The sequence below is a fragment of the Lissotriton vulgaris genome, chromosome 6, assembly GCF_964263255.1.
Source record: "Lissotriton vulgaris chromosome 6, aLisVul1.2, whole genome shotgun sequence".
In the NCBI taxonomy this organism is placed as follows: domain Eukaryota; kingdom Metazoa; phylum Chordata; class Amphibia; order Caudata; family Salamandridae; genus Lissotriton; species Lissotriton vulgaris.
The window spans coordinates 1,828,217,295-1,828,234,434 of NC_141694.1; the positions used below are offsets into that span (position 1 = coordinate 1,828,217,295).

Consider the following 17,140-nt stretch of genomic DNA (forward strand, 5'->3'; position numbering starts at 1 on the left):
CAGACGGCTAATTGTCAATTCAGAAAAGAATCCTGACATACCTTTTCAGCAACAACCTCTTGCCTGCTCAAACACAAACAACGTAAACGGACAGTGTTATTATTATTTTTTTTTAAAGAGGATAGCCACCCTATCTGCGCGTTAAATGGCACGCACTCGTAGTACGTTAGCACCAAGAAGTCCGAACGCTGCCACGCTTCCGACGGTGAAGCTCACGCGCCTGACACCTACTTCCGGGTAGGACAGGTTCACGGCGACGCACGCACCGTTTCCCTGACTGCAGGTTGGCTGCAGTGCGCGTGCGCGTCGCGTTGACAGCGGCTCAGAGTACAACAGTGATGGCGGCGCCCATGCCATGCAGCCTGCCCTTAGAGGTGCTGGGGAGGAAGAGCGCATGGACCCTGCTGCGGACGCCCGTCGCTGAGGTAACCCCCGGAGCGCGTCTGGGGAGAAGGGTGGTGACCTGCCAGAGCATTGGCAGCCCCAAGACCGCTCCCCCACTACCGCAGCGCCCCTCAATGCCGGGCATGCAGGCTCCTATAGCCAGGGGGAAAGAGACGACCTTCACATTCGGGGGTCGCCAACAGCTGCAGCTCGCGCTGCTGCTGGAGACCGACGAGGCGCAGTCACTCGTGGACCCAGCCGGCTCCGACGGTATCTATTACGGGCCCCGCTGTAGCCTGGCGTGGGGTGACCCTGCCTGCCTCGCTTGTTTGCTGTGGAAGCTGGAAGTGGCGGGGGCGTGTGGGATGCGGTGGGCACGTGGGGTGAGCTCAGGGGGGTGTATTGTGGTCCGTCCATCAGGTTTTGTGAGGCGCAGTTGATTCTGGCTCCAGCGGCTCGCGTGGGTGAGTAACACGGGGGTGGAGCCGCGTTGCCCCGCAGGCATGCTTCTGTGCTGCTTCCATTATCCTGTCGGCGTCATCCCTGTCACATCCAGCGTCCCCGGATCCGATGCGCTGTGATCACACGGTGAGTCACGGCTCCTGTGCGCAGCGCGGCTCCTCACGCCCCCTCCCGGGCCCCCACACCCCTCCCGCGCGCGGGGGTTAATCTTTAGCAGCCCGGCGGCTTATCACGGCCACTTGGCAGCATCGCTCGCTCTTTGATCCGCACTGCGAAGCTTAAGATCCCGCCCGCGGCGGTGGAGGTGAGAGGGAGAGCGGGTGAGACCCGCAGCGGTGAGGTGCGTGTGAGAGGGAGCGCGTGTGGCTGCTGCCGAGACCTGGTGAGGTGGATGTGAGAGGGAGCGCTTGTGCGTGTGTGAGGGAGAGCGGGTGAGACATGCAGCGGTGAGGTGCGTGTGAGAGGGGGTGTGTGTGTGTGAGAGGGAGCGCTTGTGGCTGCTGCCGAGACCTGCAGCGGTGAGGTGGGTGTGAGAGGGAGCTCTTGTGCGTGTGCGAGAGGGAGCGCTTGTGGCTGCTGCCGAGACCTGCAGCGGTGAGGTGGGTGTGAGAGGGAGCGCTTGTGCGTGTGCGAGAGGGAGCGCTTGTGGCTGCTGCCGAGACCTGCAGCGGTGAGGTGGGTGTGAGAGGGAGCGCTTGTGCGTGTGTGAGGGAGAGCGGGTGAGACATGCAGCGGTGAGGTGCGTGTGAGAGGGGGTGTGTGTGTGAGAGGGAGCGCTTGTGGCTGCTGCCGAGACCTGCAGCGGTGAGGTGGGTGTGAGAGGGAGCTCTTGTGCGTGTGTGAGAGGGAGCGCTTGTGGCTGCTGCCGAGACCTGCAGCGGTGAGGTGGGTGTGAGAGGGAGCGCTTGTGCGTGTGTGAGGGAGAGCGGGTGAGACATGCAGCGGTGAGGTGCGTGTGAGAGGGGGTGTGTGTGTGTGAGAGGGAGCGCTTGTGGCTGCTGCCGAGACCTGCAGCGGTGAGGTGGGTGTGAGAGGGAGCTCTTGTGCGTGTGCGAGAGGGAGCGCTTGTGGCTGCTGCCGAGACCTGCAGCGGTGAGGTGGGTGTGAGAGGGAGCGCTTGTGCGTGTGTGAGGGAGAGCGGGTGAGACATGCAGCGGTGAGGTGCGTGTGAGAGGGGGTGTGTGTGTGAGAGGGAGCGCTTGTGGCTGCTGCCGAGACCTGCAGCGGTGAGGTGGGTGTGAGAGGGAGCTCTTGTGCGTGTGTGAGAGGGAGCGCTTGTGGCTGCTGCCGAGACCTGCAGCGGTGAGGTGGGTGTGAGAGGGAGCGCTTGTGCGTGTGTGAGGGAGAGCGGGTGAGACATGCAGCGGTGAGGTGAGATGCGTGTGAGAGGGGGTGTGTGTGTGAGAGGGAGCGCTTGTGGCTGCTGCCGAGACCTGCAGCGGTGAGGTGGGTGTGAGAGGGAGCGCCTGTGGCTGCATGGGGCTCCTGCCGAGACCTGCGCCGCCGAGGTCTCCCCAGGACACGTGCTGCGCTCGGAGACTCCCCTGACTGACACTCTGCATTTCTCTTCCAGCTGACCGGAGGTACCACCGCCAGGCCCTGAGCCGCCCCGAGCTGGACCCGATGTGAACCAGAGGGCCGTGGACCTGCACCTGGGACCCTGCCCGCTGCCTGGACTCCTCCCCACCCACAGCTGGAGCTCCAGGCCCTTTCCACGTTGGAGCTGCGTCTTGGGTACACAGCATGTAAACTTGATGGTACATTCAGAGTTGAATACTCCATTCGGAGTGGGTGCTGGCTACTACAGCTTGGACACGCTGCCAGGCTCATCACAACTGGATTGGTGCAGGCGCATGACCCCCGAGGCCTGCTCCAGCACAGGGTATTGGGAAGGCCCACCGGTGACTGTCAGTAAAGCTGCCACCCTCTCCCAAGATGAGGTTCGGCACCGTGGACTATGTCATCTTCGTGCTGCTCCTGGTGCTCTCCTCGGGCATCGGCCTCTACTATGCCCTGAGCGGGGGCAAGCAGCGCACCATGCAGGAGTTCCTGCTGGCGGACCGCAGCATGAGCTTCCTGCCCGTGGCGCTCTCGCTGCTGGCCACCTTCCAGTCCGCCGTGGCCATCCTTGGGGTCCCCTCGGAGATCTACCGCTTCGGCACCGAGTACTGGTTCCTGGGCTGCTCCTACATCCTGGGCCTGCTCATCCCTGCGCACATCTTCATCCCGGTCTTCTACCGGCTCCGGCTCACCAGCACCTACGAGGTAGGACACTCTCTGTTGCTTGTTCTTCTTTCCAGCATCATGGGCCACAGATTGCACTGTCTGCTCAGGCCCCGAAGCAGAGCATTCTTCCCAAGTAGATTCCACTGTAGTCATTAAATGCCACTCTGGAGCACAGAAAAAACCTCAATCCCTAATCCGCCCGTTCCCTGTAAACAAGGTGCTTGCTAGGTGGGTCTCCGTATGATAGTTCTTACAGGTTGAGCTTTAGAGCCCCATGAAAGTACAAGCCTCAAAATGCAGTGTTGTTGTTGGCTCTAAAGCCAGGGGACAGATGGAATTATTGGTTTTATCAGTATCTACTGTACCCTGTGCCTTTAAGCATGGGTGGTGCTCTGCAGCCTCCCTGCAGTAGAGACCAAGGGAAGAGACTTGGATGTCAGCCGACCACAGCCTCAGGACATATGGTCCATGCAGTATGAAGACAACTGGTGGGCGTACATTGTGCAAACTCTACTACCACCTTTTTCCACTGTGGTCCCCTTGACTTCAAAACTCAGGCTTTCGACTACAGGGCACTTGCTTTATCACTTCACCATGTAGTGCATATTTTTGGTGCTGAAAGGAGTGAGATGAAATGGTGTCAGAAATAAGTAATTTAATTAGATATTCTGAAACATGCTCTATCTGCATTCCACGCTGTTTCAGTCAGTGCAGTTTTGTGATTTGCCAAATTTCTCCCATACACCTTGTGGTCTCCTGTCGTTCCTGTTTCCAAGGGTTGTTTGCTCACCGTGTGCCCAAAATTTTGTTTTGGAATTGAGTTTGGAGGATCAGAATGGTTCTTATGCTCGACATTGCTATAGTTTAATGTTGCTTGTAGCTATCACTGCGTACATGTGATGTATGATTGTTCTTGCCTCAGCTACTGTTCCTTATGCTGTCAGGAGACGCAGCACTTAACAGAAGCAGCACCGACATCAGTATGTAGTGTCTTCTCATACTCTGTGCTTACCACAATGATGTAGGTTTTTATATCAAGGAGACTCCATACAGGAAACGACGTCCTGGAAAGTCTTCCTAGTGTATTGGACAAAATCCTGTGCCTGGCTGGCAGTCAAACAACCCTTGTTAGGTAGTTTCCCATCAAACATCTCATGCACTTTCAGATATCTGCCTTCTTGATGGCCTTCCAGTACTTGGCAATGCTGTCTTTTGTTCAGTATACCTGTAGCTAATTTTATTTATGCTGTTCTGAAAAATGTAAATAGTCGCTTCTCTCTGCTCTTCCTTGATGAAGAAACTTACTCTTATTGGTTATTAATACTACTTACTTTTGTTCATTGATAAATGAAGTGTTGAGGTCTTCAAGATAGCGTATTTTTTATTTTTCTGTCATTCAAATGAAAAATGCTCAGAAGACAAAGTTAAAGGTCTTTTCTTTTAAGCCCTTGTAAGTCGGTTGTTACTGTGCAGTATAGTTAGAGAGCATCATCGTGTCAAACCGGCACCCTAGGGTTCAGTACTAACGCACCCTAATACAATCACCAATCCATTTGGGTAGTTGGTGCTTCTATGGGACTTGTGTTGGACTACCGTGGGACATTTTTGTTTAGCTATGGCTACTTCCAAACAAGCATTGACAAAACCAATACGTCTGGCCTTTGCTTCTGAGCTATTAGCTTTGTCAGTGCTTGTTTCCTTTGCTATATTTCAACATTCCTTTAGCATTCTAAAATGGCAGGACTGTCTGGAAGGAAAAAGAGTTATAAATGGCTAAAGCGTTCCAAGGTGGCCACAATCCTGCAAAGAGGTTTGTTACATGTTAGCCAACAACATTTGAAGATGGCCACCCATGCATGCGTGCCCATGTGCACTCTTGGACAACCATCTTTAGATGCTATTTGTCCACGCCCGTCTCAGGGGGTCTACTCGGCATTTTGCCTTTCTGAGGTCAATAGAATGAGTTCTATATTAATAAATATTGGTCAGTCAGCACAGAGATGCCCTACGTGGTGAACATTCCATTTACAGATACACGTTATTTACACCACACACATTGTGTTAGTGGTTTACCTTCACCATTATTTGTTCAGGGCTTGTGACTTCCTCTAGAAAAACCAGTTGGTCTTACTTTAATGTGCTAATGCATGTAAACAGCACTACAGTAGGAGCAGTACTGGATAGGGAAGATGGTAGCACTCAAACAGAAATAGAGACAAAAGTAAGCCAGTAGATCACAGGTACTTCTAGATACAAATACCCCCCCAAACATTTGTAATAGACTGATTTAAGATTGGGGCAGTTATCGAGCAATTTTAGAACCCACCCTTACCTTGGGCCATAGAAGAATCTTACTTCTTCTGGTCACCACCACCGCCATTGTTTTTCTGCTTGACCATGGTGCGGACCCATTTGCCTGCCTTCTTTCCCAATTCTTGGGTAGAGGTCCGATCAGAGTCAACCAGGTCCTGGTGCAGCTGATGATTTGGACAGTTATTAAGGATGTGCTCGCATAACATCAGAAGCAAACTTGCATCCTGTTCTGATGTCAGAGGCACTGTGGAATACTCAAACACAGTGGGGACAAGCTGATCAAGCTAATGTTCGAGCATTGCACTATGTCGGCTTTCTTTCTGTGTAAAACAGCAGCACTTATAGCAGTTGCTGATGGCCGATCCATCCATAGGTTGATTTTTTGGATAGGGGTTCCACGCACACCACTGACATTCCAGTGGATGATGAGTGTGTCCTTCATCAACGAATTGTCAAATATCTGTTCGCTTTTGATTTCGTAACTATGCAGTGCAGAGAGCTGATCCAGGAAATGAACTCTGAACGAATTCCTCACAACATGATTGCACTCACAGGAAGCAGTTCATGAGGGTTCATCAGCGGATTGGAAAAAAGGGACGCCTCCACAACTGACGAGATCATGGCACGCATAATGATATGGTAACTATGTGATGAAGGACTTTCAAACATCACCTCTTCAATATTCGGATTCAACACATGGTGAGATCCCAACAGTTTATTACGAGTTTATTAATGGTTATGACTGTGACTTTAGAGCAAAATGTCTAAAGGTACCTGAAGGACTATTTGATCCGTCAAAGGTAAAGAGATTGCCCGGCAACACCATGCTGGGAGTTAGCCATGTTGGTATCACAAGTGTCAGGATATGTGTGTGACATTGACATCAGATCAAGTCTGTATGGAAGTGTGATTGTAACCGGGAAACACCCTAATAATACAAGATTTTACCGATAGATGGACTAGCAAACTCTCCCAGAAAACTCCTCCGATCAAGGGGCTGAAGTTAACAGCAATCAGCACATCAGTGGAACAAGAGTTCAAGTCTTGGACTGGGGATTCAGGTTTTGGTTTCCCTGTAGTACCTTTCAACAGATGTGGCTCTGGAAGCAGGAATAGGATGAGGGAGTAGGGAAATATGTGGAGGCAAAATGCCCTTCAAATGTGTTTGAAAACACCACTAATGAATGAATGAAATTTGGTTTTATAGAGCGCAACTAAACGCATGGGCATCAAGGCGCTGAGGGATGGTACAACTGTTTGATCAGAGGAGGGCAGGGAGCAAGTTACAGGTATGCTTCTTGAAAAAGCCAGGTCTTGAGTGCTTTGCGGAAAAGGGCATGGGACGCAAGACCCTTAAGGTCATCAGGGAGCGTGTTCCAAAGTCTGGGTGCGAGGAAGCGGAATGCCCATCCGCCCCATCTGGCCTTGGATACTCTGGGGACAGCCAACAGATTTTTGTTGGAGGAGCGAAGTGCCCTACCGGGGGTATAGTGGGACACAAGTAAACAAATGCCTTCGGGTCCAGTCCCGTTCAGGGCACGGTGCGTAAGGCAGAGAGCCTTAAAGTTTGTTCTCGCCTGCATGGGGAGCCAATGCAGGTTCTTCTTGATGGCCGAGCCTGATGAATATTTCGGGGCATCCACGACAAACCGGGCCGCTGCATTTTGCACAATCTGAATGTGTTGGACCAAGCCGTTGTTAATGCCTAGATATAGTGCATTGCAGTAGTCTAGCCTGGAGGCAACAAGAGCCACTGCAACCTGTTTGCGTCCTTCAGGGAAGAGATGATGGGTGATTTTTCTTAAAATCCTTAGGGCACCACAGCAGGTGGATACTGTCCTGCTAATTTGTCTATCAAGAGAAAGAGTGGTGTCCAGAATAACACCCAGGTTGCAGGCAGAGGAGGATGGCGTGGGGCAAGCGCCAAAGGCAGAGGGCCACCAGTCCATCGACCAGGTCTCGTTTTTGCCTCCAAAAATAAGGACCTGAGTTTTCTCCCCATTCAACTTAAGGAAGTTCTTAACCATCCAGCCGGCGACCGCCTCCATACAGTTTTTAAAGTTAAGAGCTGTTATGTTCACAGATTGTGATATGGAGACCATGATCTGTGTGTCGTCGGCGTAGGAGAGAACTTCTAGGCCAAAGGATCTTACAACCCTGGCGAGTGGGGCCACGTAGATGTTAAAAAGCGTTGGGCTCAAGGAGGAGCCCTGGGGAACCCCACACTTCACAGGCTTGATTGGCGAGATGAAATCGCCCAGCTTAACCCTTTGCTTCCGTTGGTCAAGGAAGGATGTAAGAAGTCTTGAGTGCAGGGCCATCAACTTCCAGCTTACTGAGGCAGCTAGCAAGAATAGTTGGAGACAGGGTGTCGAAAGCCGCCGTTAGGTCTAACAGCACCAGTAAAGTGGTCTGGCCGCTGTCTAACTTAGCCCGGATGCTGTCGACAACCACTGTAAGCTCCGACTCAGTGCTGTGTGCCCTCCGAAAACCGTGCTGTGAGGGATCCAGGGAGCTGGAGCTATCAAGGAAGGCACTCAAATGGTGGTTAAGGTGTGCCTCCAGGAGCTTAGCAGTGGCAGGGAGAAGGGAAATGGGGCGGAAGTTTTTTAGAATCCCGGGATTCAGAGTAGGTTTTTTCAATAGGGGCTTGACAATGATCATTTTCCAAGTAAGGGGATAGACCCCTTCTGAAATAGCCAGATTCATTACCTCCACAAGGCGGGGGGGGGGGGAAATTACCTGCCTGCATTCTTTCAAAATTTTCAGGGGACAGGGGTCAAGCGGGGATCTGGACTTAAGCTTGTCCAGAAGCAAGCTAAGATGGTCGGGAGTGAGGGGGGAAAATGGGTGAGGCGATAGTGGGAATCGGTCACCTGATTCTCCAGAGTCACGGCAGGTGGGGCAGGGATTACAGGGTTGAGATTGAGGGCTTCCAAGTCTGTGTAAATATCCAAGATCTTAGTATGGAAAAATGTGGAAATCTGATCACACAGATCTTGGGAAGCTACTATAGGGTCAGGTGACTGGAGGAGGGATAGGGTGTTGACTATTTTGAACAGGTCCCTAGGGGAACTAAGTGAGGCAGTTTGTTTGGAATAGTGCACCTTCTTTTCTGCCACTACCTTTCCCCAGCGATTCTGTTTCAGAACAAGAGCAGCCTCCAGAACACACTTTTTTTAATTTATTTAAGAAAATGTGTACTTTTTTGAGAATTCACTTTCTATTTTAACATTCATATGAGCGTTATTTTTTATTGGATCCCAAAATGGCTGAACACAGTTAACAGGCCCCGCAAAGACATACATCTTACAATAATTCTGGTATTGTGGTTAATAACACAATTTTGCATGCCTATGTTTGCATTCTTTAACACATTAAGGCCACACCAATTGAATTTTCTAGGGGTAATTCACAAACCACAGAAAGACAATGGTGAAGCTGCACTACACTAAATAGCTGAAATGTATTGTATTGTGTTACAACTCAGTGGTGCTCCTATTATCGACCCCAGAAGGAAGAAAGACTAAGTGGACTCACAGGAATTCGAACCTGTGACCATGAGGTCACGTACAGATTCCTGGAGTCGATACATGCGTCCACTGAGCCACCAGAGACATTTTTTACAGCCTTAGTTGCAGCACTAATAAAAGCAAAGAATATTAAAAAGAGAAATTCACATTTTCTGCTGGCTGACAAATGCTCCTCGTGATCCAGTCAAATGTTGAACTAGGAATGGGTACATTCAAAGGGTTAAACAATTCGCAAATAAAAGTAAATATATGCACAGGTTTCAGCTCCCAGCGAAAAAGAATGTTTGTTATACCAAGGAAAATTTAAGTGGGCCGCGTCACTCTGGGACTCAGACCCGACAGGGCATTGATATGGGGTCCTATCGGGCCCTGTAACTATTTCCTTAATGCTACTGGTAAAAACACTGATCTTGTGATCATTGACGGTAAAACTAATCATCTCCGCGTTGTAGTTACTGTTTACATTTGTCATTTGCCTCAGTCTTGCATTCCCACAGAGGGTTTACTGCTCTAGTAATGTAGTATCGCAGGGCTTTTTGTGCCTCAAATTAAAATCCTATTTGGGTGTCTGAGTTCAGGTCGTGGGTGGGTATTCATACAAAGCTCCAATTGGGAGCTCTTCTGTTAAGGCTGAAGGCAGTTTCTCACTGCCCGTCAGTACGTCATACAGGGGTTCAGAATGCATGTTACTCAAATTCTTGGCCTCTCTGCAGATAGTACAGAGCAAGGTTCCTGTGCGGCAGTTGGAAATGTCAAAGCCTTCCCAGACGGGCGAATGGCCACCAGTTCCCTCCCGGCCATCCAACTGCACCACCCCCCTTCAGGAAATGACAAGGGGAGCCATAGTTCATAAAGACCACAGCTTATTCAACATAACACATGGATATGATCCATCCTAACTTAATGGTCATTAGCAGTCCATGATTCAAATACTTAATTTCTTCTGTCATATTTTTAAAGTTTACTACAGCAGTTTACGGTCTTGTTGGTCCATATTCAATCACTAACACAAGGCGATGATGGTCGAAGCGCTGAAACTTTTCAGTCACTCACAGATCTGGGTTGAATCCAGCATTGTTCTTTCGCTCACTTTGCCACCCCAGGTCAGACACAGCTATATGCAAATCAGTCTTGACCCTGCGCCTCATGGGAACAGTCCAGCCCAAACTGCCAAGCCATGTCTTCCCTGCACCAGAAACCAGCATTCTGGGACCGTTTCTGGATAACACCCTTCATCAGCCAGGCTAGCTTGAATCCAGTGGCAAAGTGAGCAAGGGACCCACGTCTGGGCATACCCTGCCAACTTAGGGCAAACAATGCAAACACAAGGAGATGATGGACGGAGCGCCAAAACTCTTCAGACACTCACCCCCAGTCACAGATCTGGGTTGAATCTATCATCGTTCTTTAGCTCCCTTCACCACCCCAGTTCAGACACAGCTATATGCAAATCAGTCTTTTTTTTTTAACATTTCGTTTTTATTGAGCAAGAAAAACAGTGATAACAGTTGATACAGTGCATTTGTGCAGTCCCCATCCTCTTTGCCACCGTTCAACATTTTCCTTCTATTACATACCATCATCTCTACTTTGTAACCGCATATCTCTAATTATTTATTCATTCCTGCAGTGGGGGATCATTAAACGGCACACACAACATTCCTCTACCTTTATTCCACGCCCCCCAAATCTTAGTCCATTTTTGTGGGCATCCTCTCCCTTCATATATCACCCTCTCAGTTTGCATGCACCAGTCCATGTCAGACTCCCAGTCACGGACCCTCGGCGTCATGGCTCCTTCCAAGTTCTTGCTATATTCCATTTTGCCACCATATTTCCAAGAGAGACCCAGATCCTTTCTTTTGCCGTCATATCAGTTACATCCCATATATTGAGCAGGTGCAGCTGGGCCGTGACTTCCATGGTTTTCCCACAGACTTCCCACATTTTTGAGGTTATTTTCTCCCAATTCAACTGCACAATCGGGCAATCCCAACACCGGTGTAAGTACGTCCCAACCTGACCACAACCTCTGGGGCATAGTGAGGAGCTTATAGTATCTATTTTAACCAGCGCTACACTGGTATAGTATACTCTGTGTAAGAGCTTAAGCTGAATTAATTTGAACCTGGACCGAATTGCTACCTCCCGAGGGGATGCCAATGCCTCCTGCCATTCTTCATCGTCTAAATCTCCCACATCGTCCACCCATTTGGCTGGGATTTTCCCCAATTCATCTGGTGTATTTAATATCTTCCTGTAAGTCAAATAAATTGCTTTTTCTTTTAGATAATCATCACATAGTCTGTCCTCCAGTGGAAAGGCGGACGGAAGATCTGTACCCTTAGGGACTCCCTAATATAGCGCATTTCTGACTTGGAGGTATCTAAAGGTTTTCTGTGCGCTTAGCTTATGGTCTCGTTGACGGTCACTGAAAGGGACCACCTTACCTCCCGCCCACACATCTCTGGCCGTTGACAGCCCAATAAGGTCCCATTTTTCGAATCCCGGACATTTTGCCAGGAGCCCAAACGATCTGTCTAGAAAAGGAGGGTAACCTGTGCAATCTTATTTTTCCATCCCAAAGCAGATGTTGCCGCATGCCATACTGCAACCGTGGTCGTGGTTGGGGAATACACTGGGCTATTTTTCCTTCCTCCGTATAATGCCCTTTGATAAGATCCTGCTGTCATATTGTATCTGTCCATCCTATAAGCGAGTTCGGCCACTGGTCAGTGTACCCAATGATTTACAATTGCTAACTGAGAGGCCCATTAGTAACTTTTGATCACTGGGAGGGCAGCTCTTCATGAGCTTTGTCAATGAGATGCGTGGGGTCCCCTTATTCCAAAGAAGGGTTCGGATTTCTGACTCCACGGCCTGAAAAGGTTTACGTGGGACAGAATAAGGTGTATTTTGTAACACGTAAACAAATCGGGGTAGAGCAAACATTTTATATAACGCTGCTCTACCCAGTAACATGAGTGGCAAGGTCTTCCAATGTTGCACATCGTCTTGTAGCTGACGGAGCGGTGGGGCCAGCTTATTATCGTAAAATGCCACTGGATCTGTTGTTACATAGAACCCCAGGTATCGAAAGTCTTCGGTGACCACCCTAGCTCTGCAATGTATGGGCAACCTAAAACCACTCCTGTAAAGTATGTAGATAAGGGATTTACCCCAATTTATGGTATAGCCGGAGTATTTTTGAAAAAGAGTGAATATATGTAGTAGTCTGTGAATTGAGAAATATGGTTTGGCCAAATAAAGTAAAATATCATCGGCATGAAGGGAGATTCTATCCTTCCAATCCGCCGTCTAATTTAGTCCCCATATAAGAGGATCTCCCCTAATCCAAAGTGCCTAAGGTCCCAGGACTAGTGCAAATATCAACAGGGAAAGTGGACATCCCTGTCTCGTGCTCTTCTCTAATGTGAAAGTTGCCGACCGGCCCATATGCAAATCAGTCTTGACCCTGTGCCTCATGGGAACAGTCCAGCCCTAACTGGCAAACCATGTCTTCCCTGGACCGGAAACAAGCATCATGGGACCGATTTTTGGGTAACACCCTTCATCAGCTAGGCTAGCTTGAATCCAGTGTCAAAGTGAGCAAGGGACCCACTTCTGGGCATACCCTGCTTACTTAAGGCAAACACAAGGAGATGATGGACTGAGCGCTGAAACTTTTCAGACACTTACCCCTAGTCACAGATCTGGGTTGAATCCATTATTGTTCTTTACCTCACTGCTAACGGTCCCCAAGGTCACTTTCCACCTGCCTTTTCATGGCTGGCGAATCAGCATAAAAGGGCAGGTGAAAAGGCACATCATAATCCTCGGTCATTATGGGATTATCATTCCGCCTGCCACCCCGACGGGCTTGGTGAGCCCATCAGAAGTGTAGCGGAATCCCCCTGGAGGGTTGCCATCCTACCGCCAGTATTCTAATACAGCGGTCGGAGGGAAAACATATATGTTGGGCAGAAAGCATCTGACTAGCTTTCGGATGGCTTTCCGCCTGACATCGTAATCGTGCCCTTAACTGTGACAGACATTGGTGCCTACATGAGTAAAAGGCGCAGACTTGTAGCTTAAATAAAGTCCCTTAAGGCATTCAGTCCAGAGTCTGCATTTTCTGAAATAAAAACAGCATTAAATGATATTAACTCTGGAGTGACTGTTGTAAAAGTTAAAATTACCATGGATTGACTGACCATCTCTGGCACAAAGGTAGATAATTTATTTTTGGGTGGCCTTGCACAGGCAAAATGCAGTCACCTTGTGGTGGTTTGAAGCAAAATGTGAATGGTGTTATAAAAGGCCAATGGATGAAAAGGGCTGACTAAAAGCCCTTGCATATATGTAATGTACGTATATATGATTTTTTGTAAACACCCATGTTAATGGCTAATGCCGGCCTAAAATCAAGCTTTTGCAATGCAATAGCTCTCGCATTTGCGAGAGTTTAAGGTATTGGCATTGTGGAGAAGTGTGGCTCACTGGTTAGAGCAGGCAGACCCGGAAGCAGAGGTCAGACCCGGGACCAGGGTTCAATTCCCGACGCGGCAGGGTCTTGAGCTCAAATGTCCATGGACTCGATAATTCTTGCTTTGGTGCCTGACCTAATCATGGGTTCACACTCTGCAACTCTGGGCATTAAGCTTGCTTAATCTCCACAACGGCCCCCCGCGGCGGGATGCCTGGCTTTCACCTTGGGGAAGCCCTGTAGGGGCTATCTCACAGGGAAAAGCCAGGACTGGTTCCCAAGGCAAGCGCGGAGATACTCCTTCGGGGGTCGATTTTGGCGCTATATAAGAAACCTAATAATAATAAATGACAATGCCTTTTATTTATCTGTTTTGCTAATTAACACCTAAATAAAAGGCATTGTCATTTACAATGCCAATAGCTCAAACTCTCGTAAATGCAAGACCTATTGCATTGCAACAGCCCCCCATTTACCTGGCTGCTCAAAGCCAAAGCTCGCATAGTGTGCTGAATGTTGCAGGAAAGCATGTCGTGACTGCAGTAGGAGAAACTCATTAAAGAAATTAATGCTTACAGACTAAAAGAGGTACTGTATAACAACCGAAGTAAAAGGGCCTGTCCTCATGGGAGGTTACAAATGAAGACAAGGCGGTACTAAGGAGGGACTAACAAGTCTATTAACAAACCTGAAGCCAGCATTTACGAAGGACAATGGCACACGCCAATGACAAATCTGGGCGGAGAGTGGACGGGATTCTCATCCATACTCCAGTACAGCATGTCGCAGTGCACATGGATTCAATATTCAGATTTTGAGACAACCAAAAAGGGTTTCACCAGTTGCACACTGCTCTTTGGAGTGTGGGCTGTAACACAATACCTATGCTTCTGCTAAGGTTACAAATGGAATCTCAGTTTTTGTTATGATGGAATAATTGTGTTGCCTTATTTTGTATTTTCTCTCTTAGTTGTTTCGTTGACACTTTAAAATTTAAATATAAAATTACTGACTTAAAAGAGTGAATTTTGAGCGAAAATGAAAGTTAGAACCAAAAGACATTTCAATCTTCAAAGAAAGAAAACCTTTTACACATTTTAATGTATACAATTGTTTGATAAAACAGTGACGAAAAATTATTTTAAACACCGTGAAAACCCCAATTAAAATAGTCAGGTGTGTGTAGGTGTGAAAGTTGCAAACACAATACATCCCTGACAAAAACAAATGATTCTGTGCCAGTTTTACAACGTGCACAAAGACTACTCAAAACAAATGCTTTCTACTTTAAAAAACCTTTCTATAAAAGCCAAACTTTTACGCTAGATATTTTTAACAAGAAAAGGCCCTTGTTCAAAATATGCCCAGTACGTTACAAGATCATGCATACAGCGAACCTCGTATAAAATCGATGTTTGAAAATAAGTGCAAAAGCAATATCCCATTTTCTTTCTGTTGATAAGTATACACCACTCTTAAGCCAGCGGGTAAACATTCACTGATGACATTAGTGCATTCTGCTACACAATTCATTTCAGAAGGGTGCTGTTAATGATAATGAATTCAATCCACATTAATGCTTGAAAGATTCCCTCACAAACGTATAAATATGTATGCATTTCTTCATTAAGTACAGTGAGAAATGTCCTGCTCAATTTAACGTTTAAACAAAAGTCCAACAAAACCAATGCAACAAAAACTCTTATGTTCGCAAAACACTTAAGATTACATTAAGCACTGTTAACATGATCAAAATTCATGAAATGAAAAACAAATTATAAATATTTTCAAGGTACTAGCTAGCTGCAGGGCATTTCACGCACCCTCCAGTCTGTGAAGGTAGGGGGGATACTGCATGCTTGGAACGAACACAGCACATATTTTGTGAATTTTTGATGTGGCAGGCACATTCTCTGCTTCCTCAACCATAAATTAGTAACTTTGTAAACATCAGGGAAAATCAGCAGTTGAGAGAAAAACAATGTGTGGTCTCCAGACTAACATGGTCGGTGCTTAAAGAAACACAGCCGGTAATCGGAGTGAATAATGCACACTCACAGGGCAAAAGAAAAAAACTCGTGAGGCCCTAAGGTCCCCGCAACAACAAAAAATTCAGAAATTGAAAAAAAAAATACCAGACCATGTACACCTCGAGTGATGCCAGACGTATTAGAGAGGAATTGAGTGCAATGCTGCGATGAGGGACTTTAACAAAAGCATCCCAGGATGTTCTGTTGAAGGGGCTGGGAAGGAAAGTTTAAGGGCAGGGGTGAGGTGCTCCCTGCCAGGTATATATGGGGTGTTGCTAGCCTGATGCAAGCCTTGTAGCAGACAGTAACTCCATAAAGAAAATAGTGCTCAAAGTCTAAATAACACCACCGTGTAACAACCGAAGTAAAGGGACCAGTAGCCTTTGGAGGTTACAAATGAAGAACATGCGACACTAAACAGCCTATTAAGGCATCAGAAGCTGGGATTTAAGAAGGACAAAGACACAAGCCAATGAAAAATATGGGCAGGGCTTCTCTTCCGTACTCTACTACAGCAGATCGCCAGAGCAGCGCATGCACTCTGGCTGAGGATCGACCTAAAAATGGTAAGTGTTCTGGGCATTTTATGCAGATGCAGGAATTCTTGTTCTAAATTTGGTTCTTAACCAACCTGGGATACCACAGTAGGACCAAGGTCACAAAAGATATTGCCTTGAAAATATGGTAGGGGTGGAATAAAATCTGTATCACTCAAATCCCATCCCCCACCCCCACCCCCGACCCCAAACCCATCCTGCTCCAGGGCAATTCGGATCCAGCAGTGTCCCTAAGTGTTTCACTTGGTAGAATCCTGGTTAACCTGTTCACTGACCTGTCCCGGTAAAGGACTTTGGGCCAGATGCACATGGCCATTTTGTGATCGCAGACCCTGTGATTCACATAATCAAAGTGTATCGACCCCAAAAGTTTTTGTTATGCATTAAACCCATGTTGCATGTCAGATAAGACTTTCTTTAGTGACAAATAACAAATCTCAGTTAGGAAGGGACATGAGAGGAGAATTCCCTCCTAATTTCGGTTCGGTATGGCATGCATCAATGGTTTGCAACTAGATTCTTTTCGAATAGGGCACAGCTTCATTTAAAGAACATGGGCTGCTAAAAAGAAAATCCCCTTTAGTAATGCAAGCACAGGGATGGTGGTAGGCTGTTCCTTGCTGTTGGACAGGCCACAGGAAGGGCTTGCTCCCTCCCCGCATGACAGGGCCCGAGCCCCGGCCCTCCAGGTGTTACCCACAGAAGTACCCCACACCCCGCCTCATACGGGACTCCTGCCCCCGGACATCTCTGTATCATGGGGCCGAACCACTACCGGCCCTCGCCCGGCCCGGCCGCCATCTTGGACACTGCACCACGAGGCCGCGTGGCCTCAGATCGACCCTGGGCCTGGCCAGGCCCCGACATCCCGGCACCACCATCCACCCAGGAGGTGAACAGACCACTTGGCAGGTCAATGGGAGAAAGAAGTGTCGATGGCTCTCCCCCGCCAGGTGCTGATCGCCCCCCAGCTCCCCCGGGCGCTGGCTCCACCCCCCTGCTGGGTGTCTGGACTCCCTCATCCCGGACCTCCCGACCTCCAAGTGCGAGGGTCCGGACATCAAAGGGCGCCAGACCTATAACTGGGGCAGCCCCAGAGCAGGAAGGCAGTTGTATCCTGGAGTCGAGAGACACTGTGAAGAACTCATC

The 17,140-nt window shown here is 48.5% G+C and overlaps 1 protein-coding gene and 1 pseudogene across 4 annotated transcripts in view; both read left to right on the forward strand.

The window, feature by feature from the left end:
• Positions 1–264: 264 nt before the first annotated feature.
• Positions 265–17,140, forward strand: part of SLC5A6 (solute carrier family 5 member 6) — a 327,265-nt gene continuing 310,389 nt past the window's right edge. The window contains exons 1-2 of one of the 4 annotated variants that reach the window (XM_086928095.1): positions 265–425; positions 2,420–3,111. In XM_086928095.1, coding sequence (XP_086784221.1) covers positions 2,782–3,111 — 330 coding nt within the window. In that variant the 5' untranslated portion in view covers positions 265–425; positions 2,420–2,781. Of the gene's footprint in view, positions 426–1,080; positions 1,229–2,419; positions 3,112–17,140 lie in introns of those variants that run through there. The other 3 variants (XM_086928097.1, XM_086928096.1, XM_086928098.1) reach the window with 3 other exon arrangements.
• LOC147709575 (actin-like protein 6A pseudogene) lies at positions 4,807–6,573 on the forward strand (annotated as a pseudogene).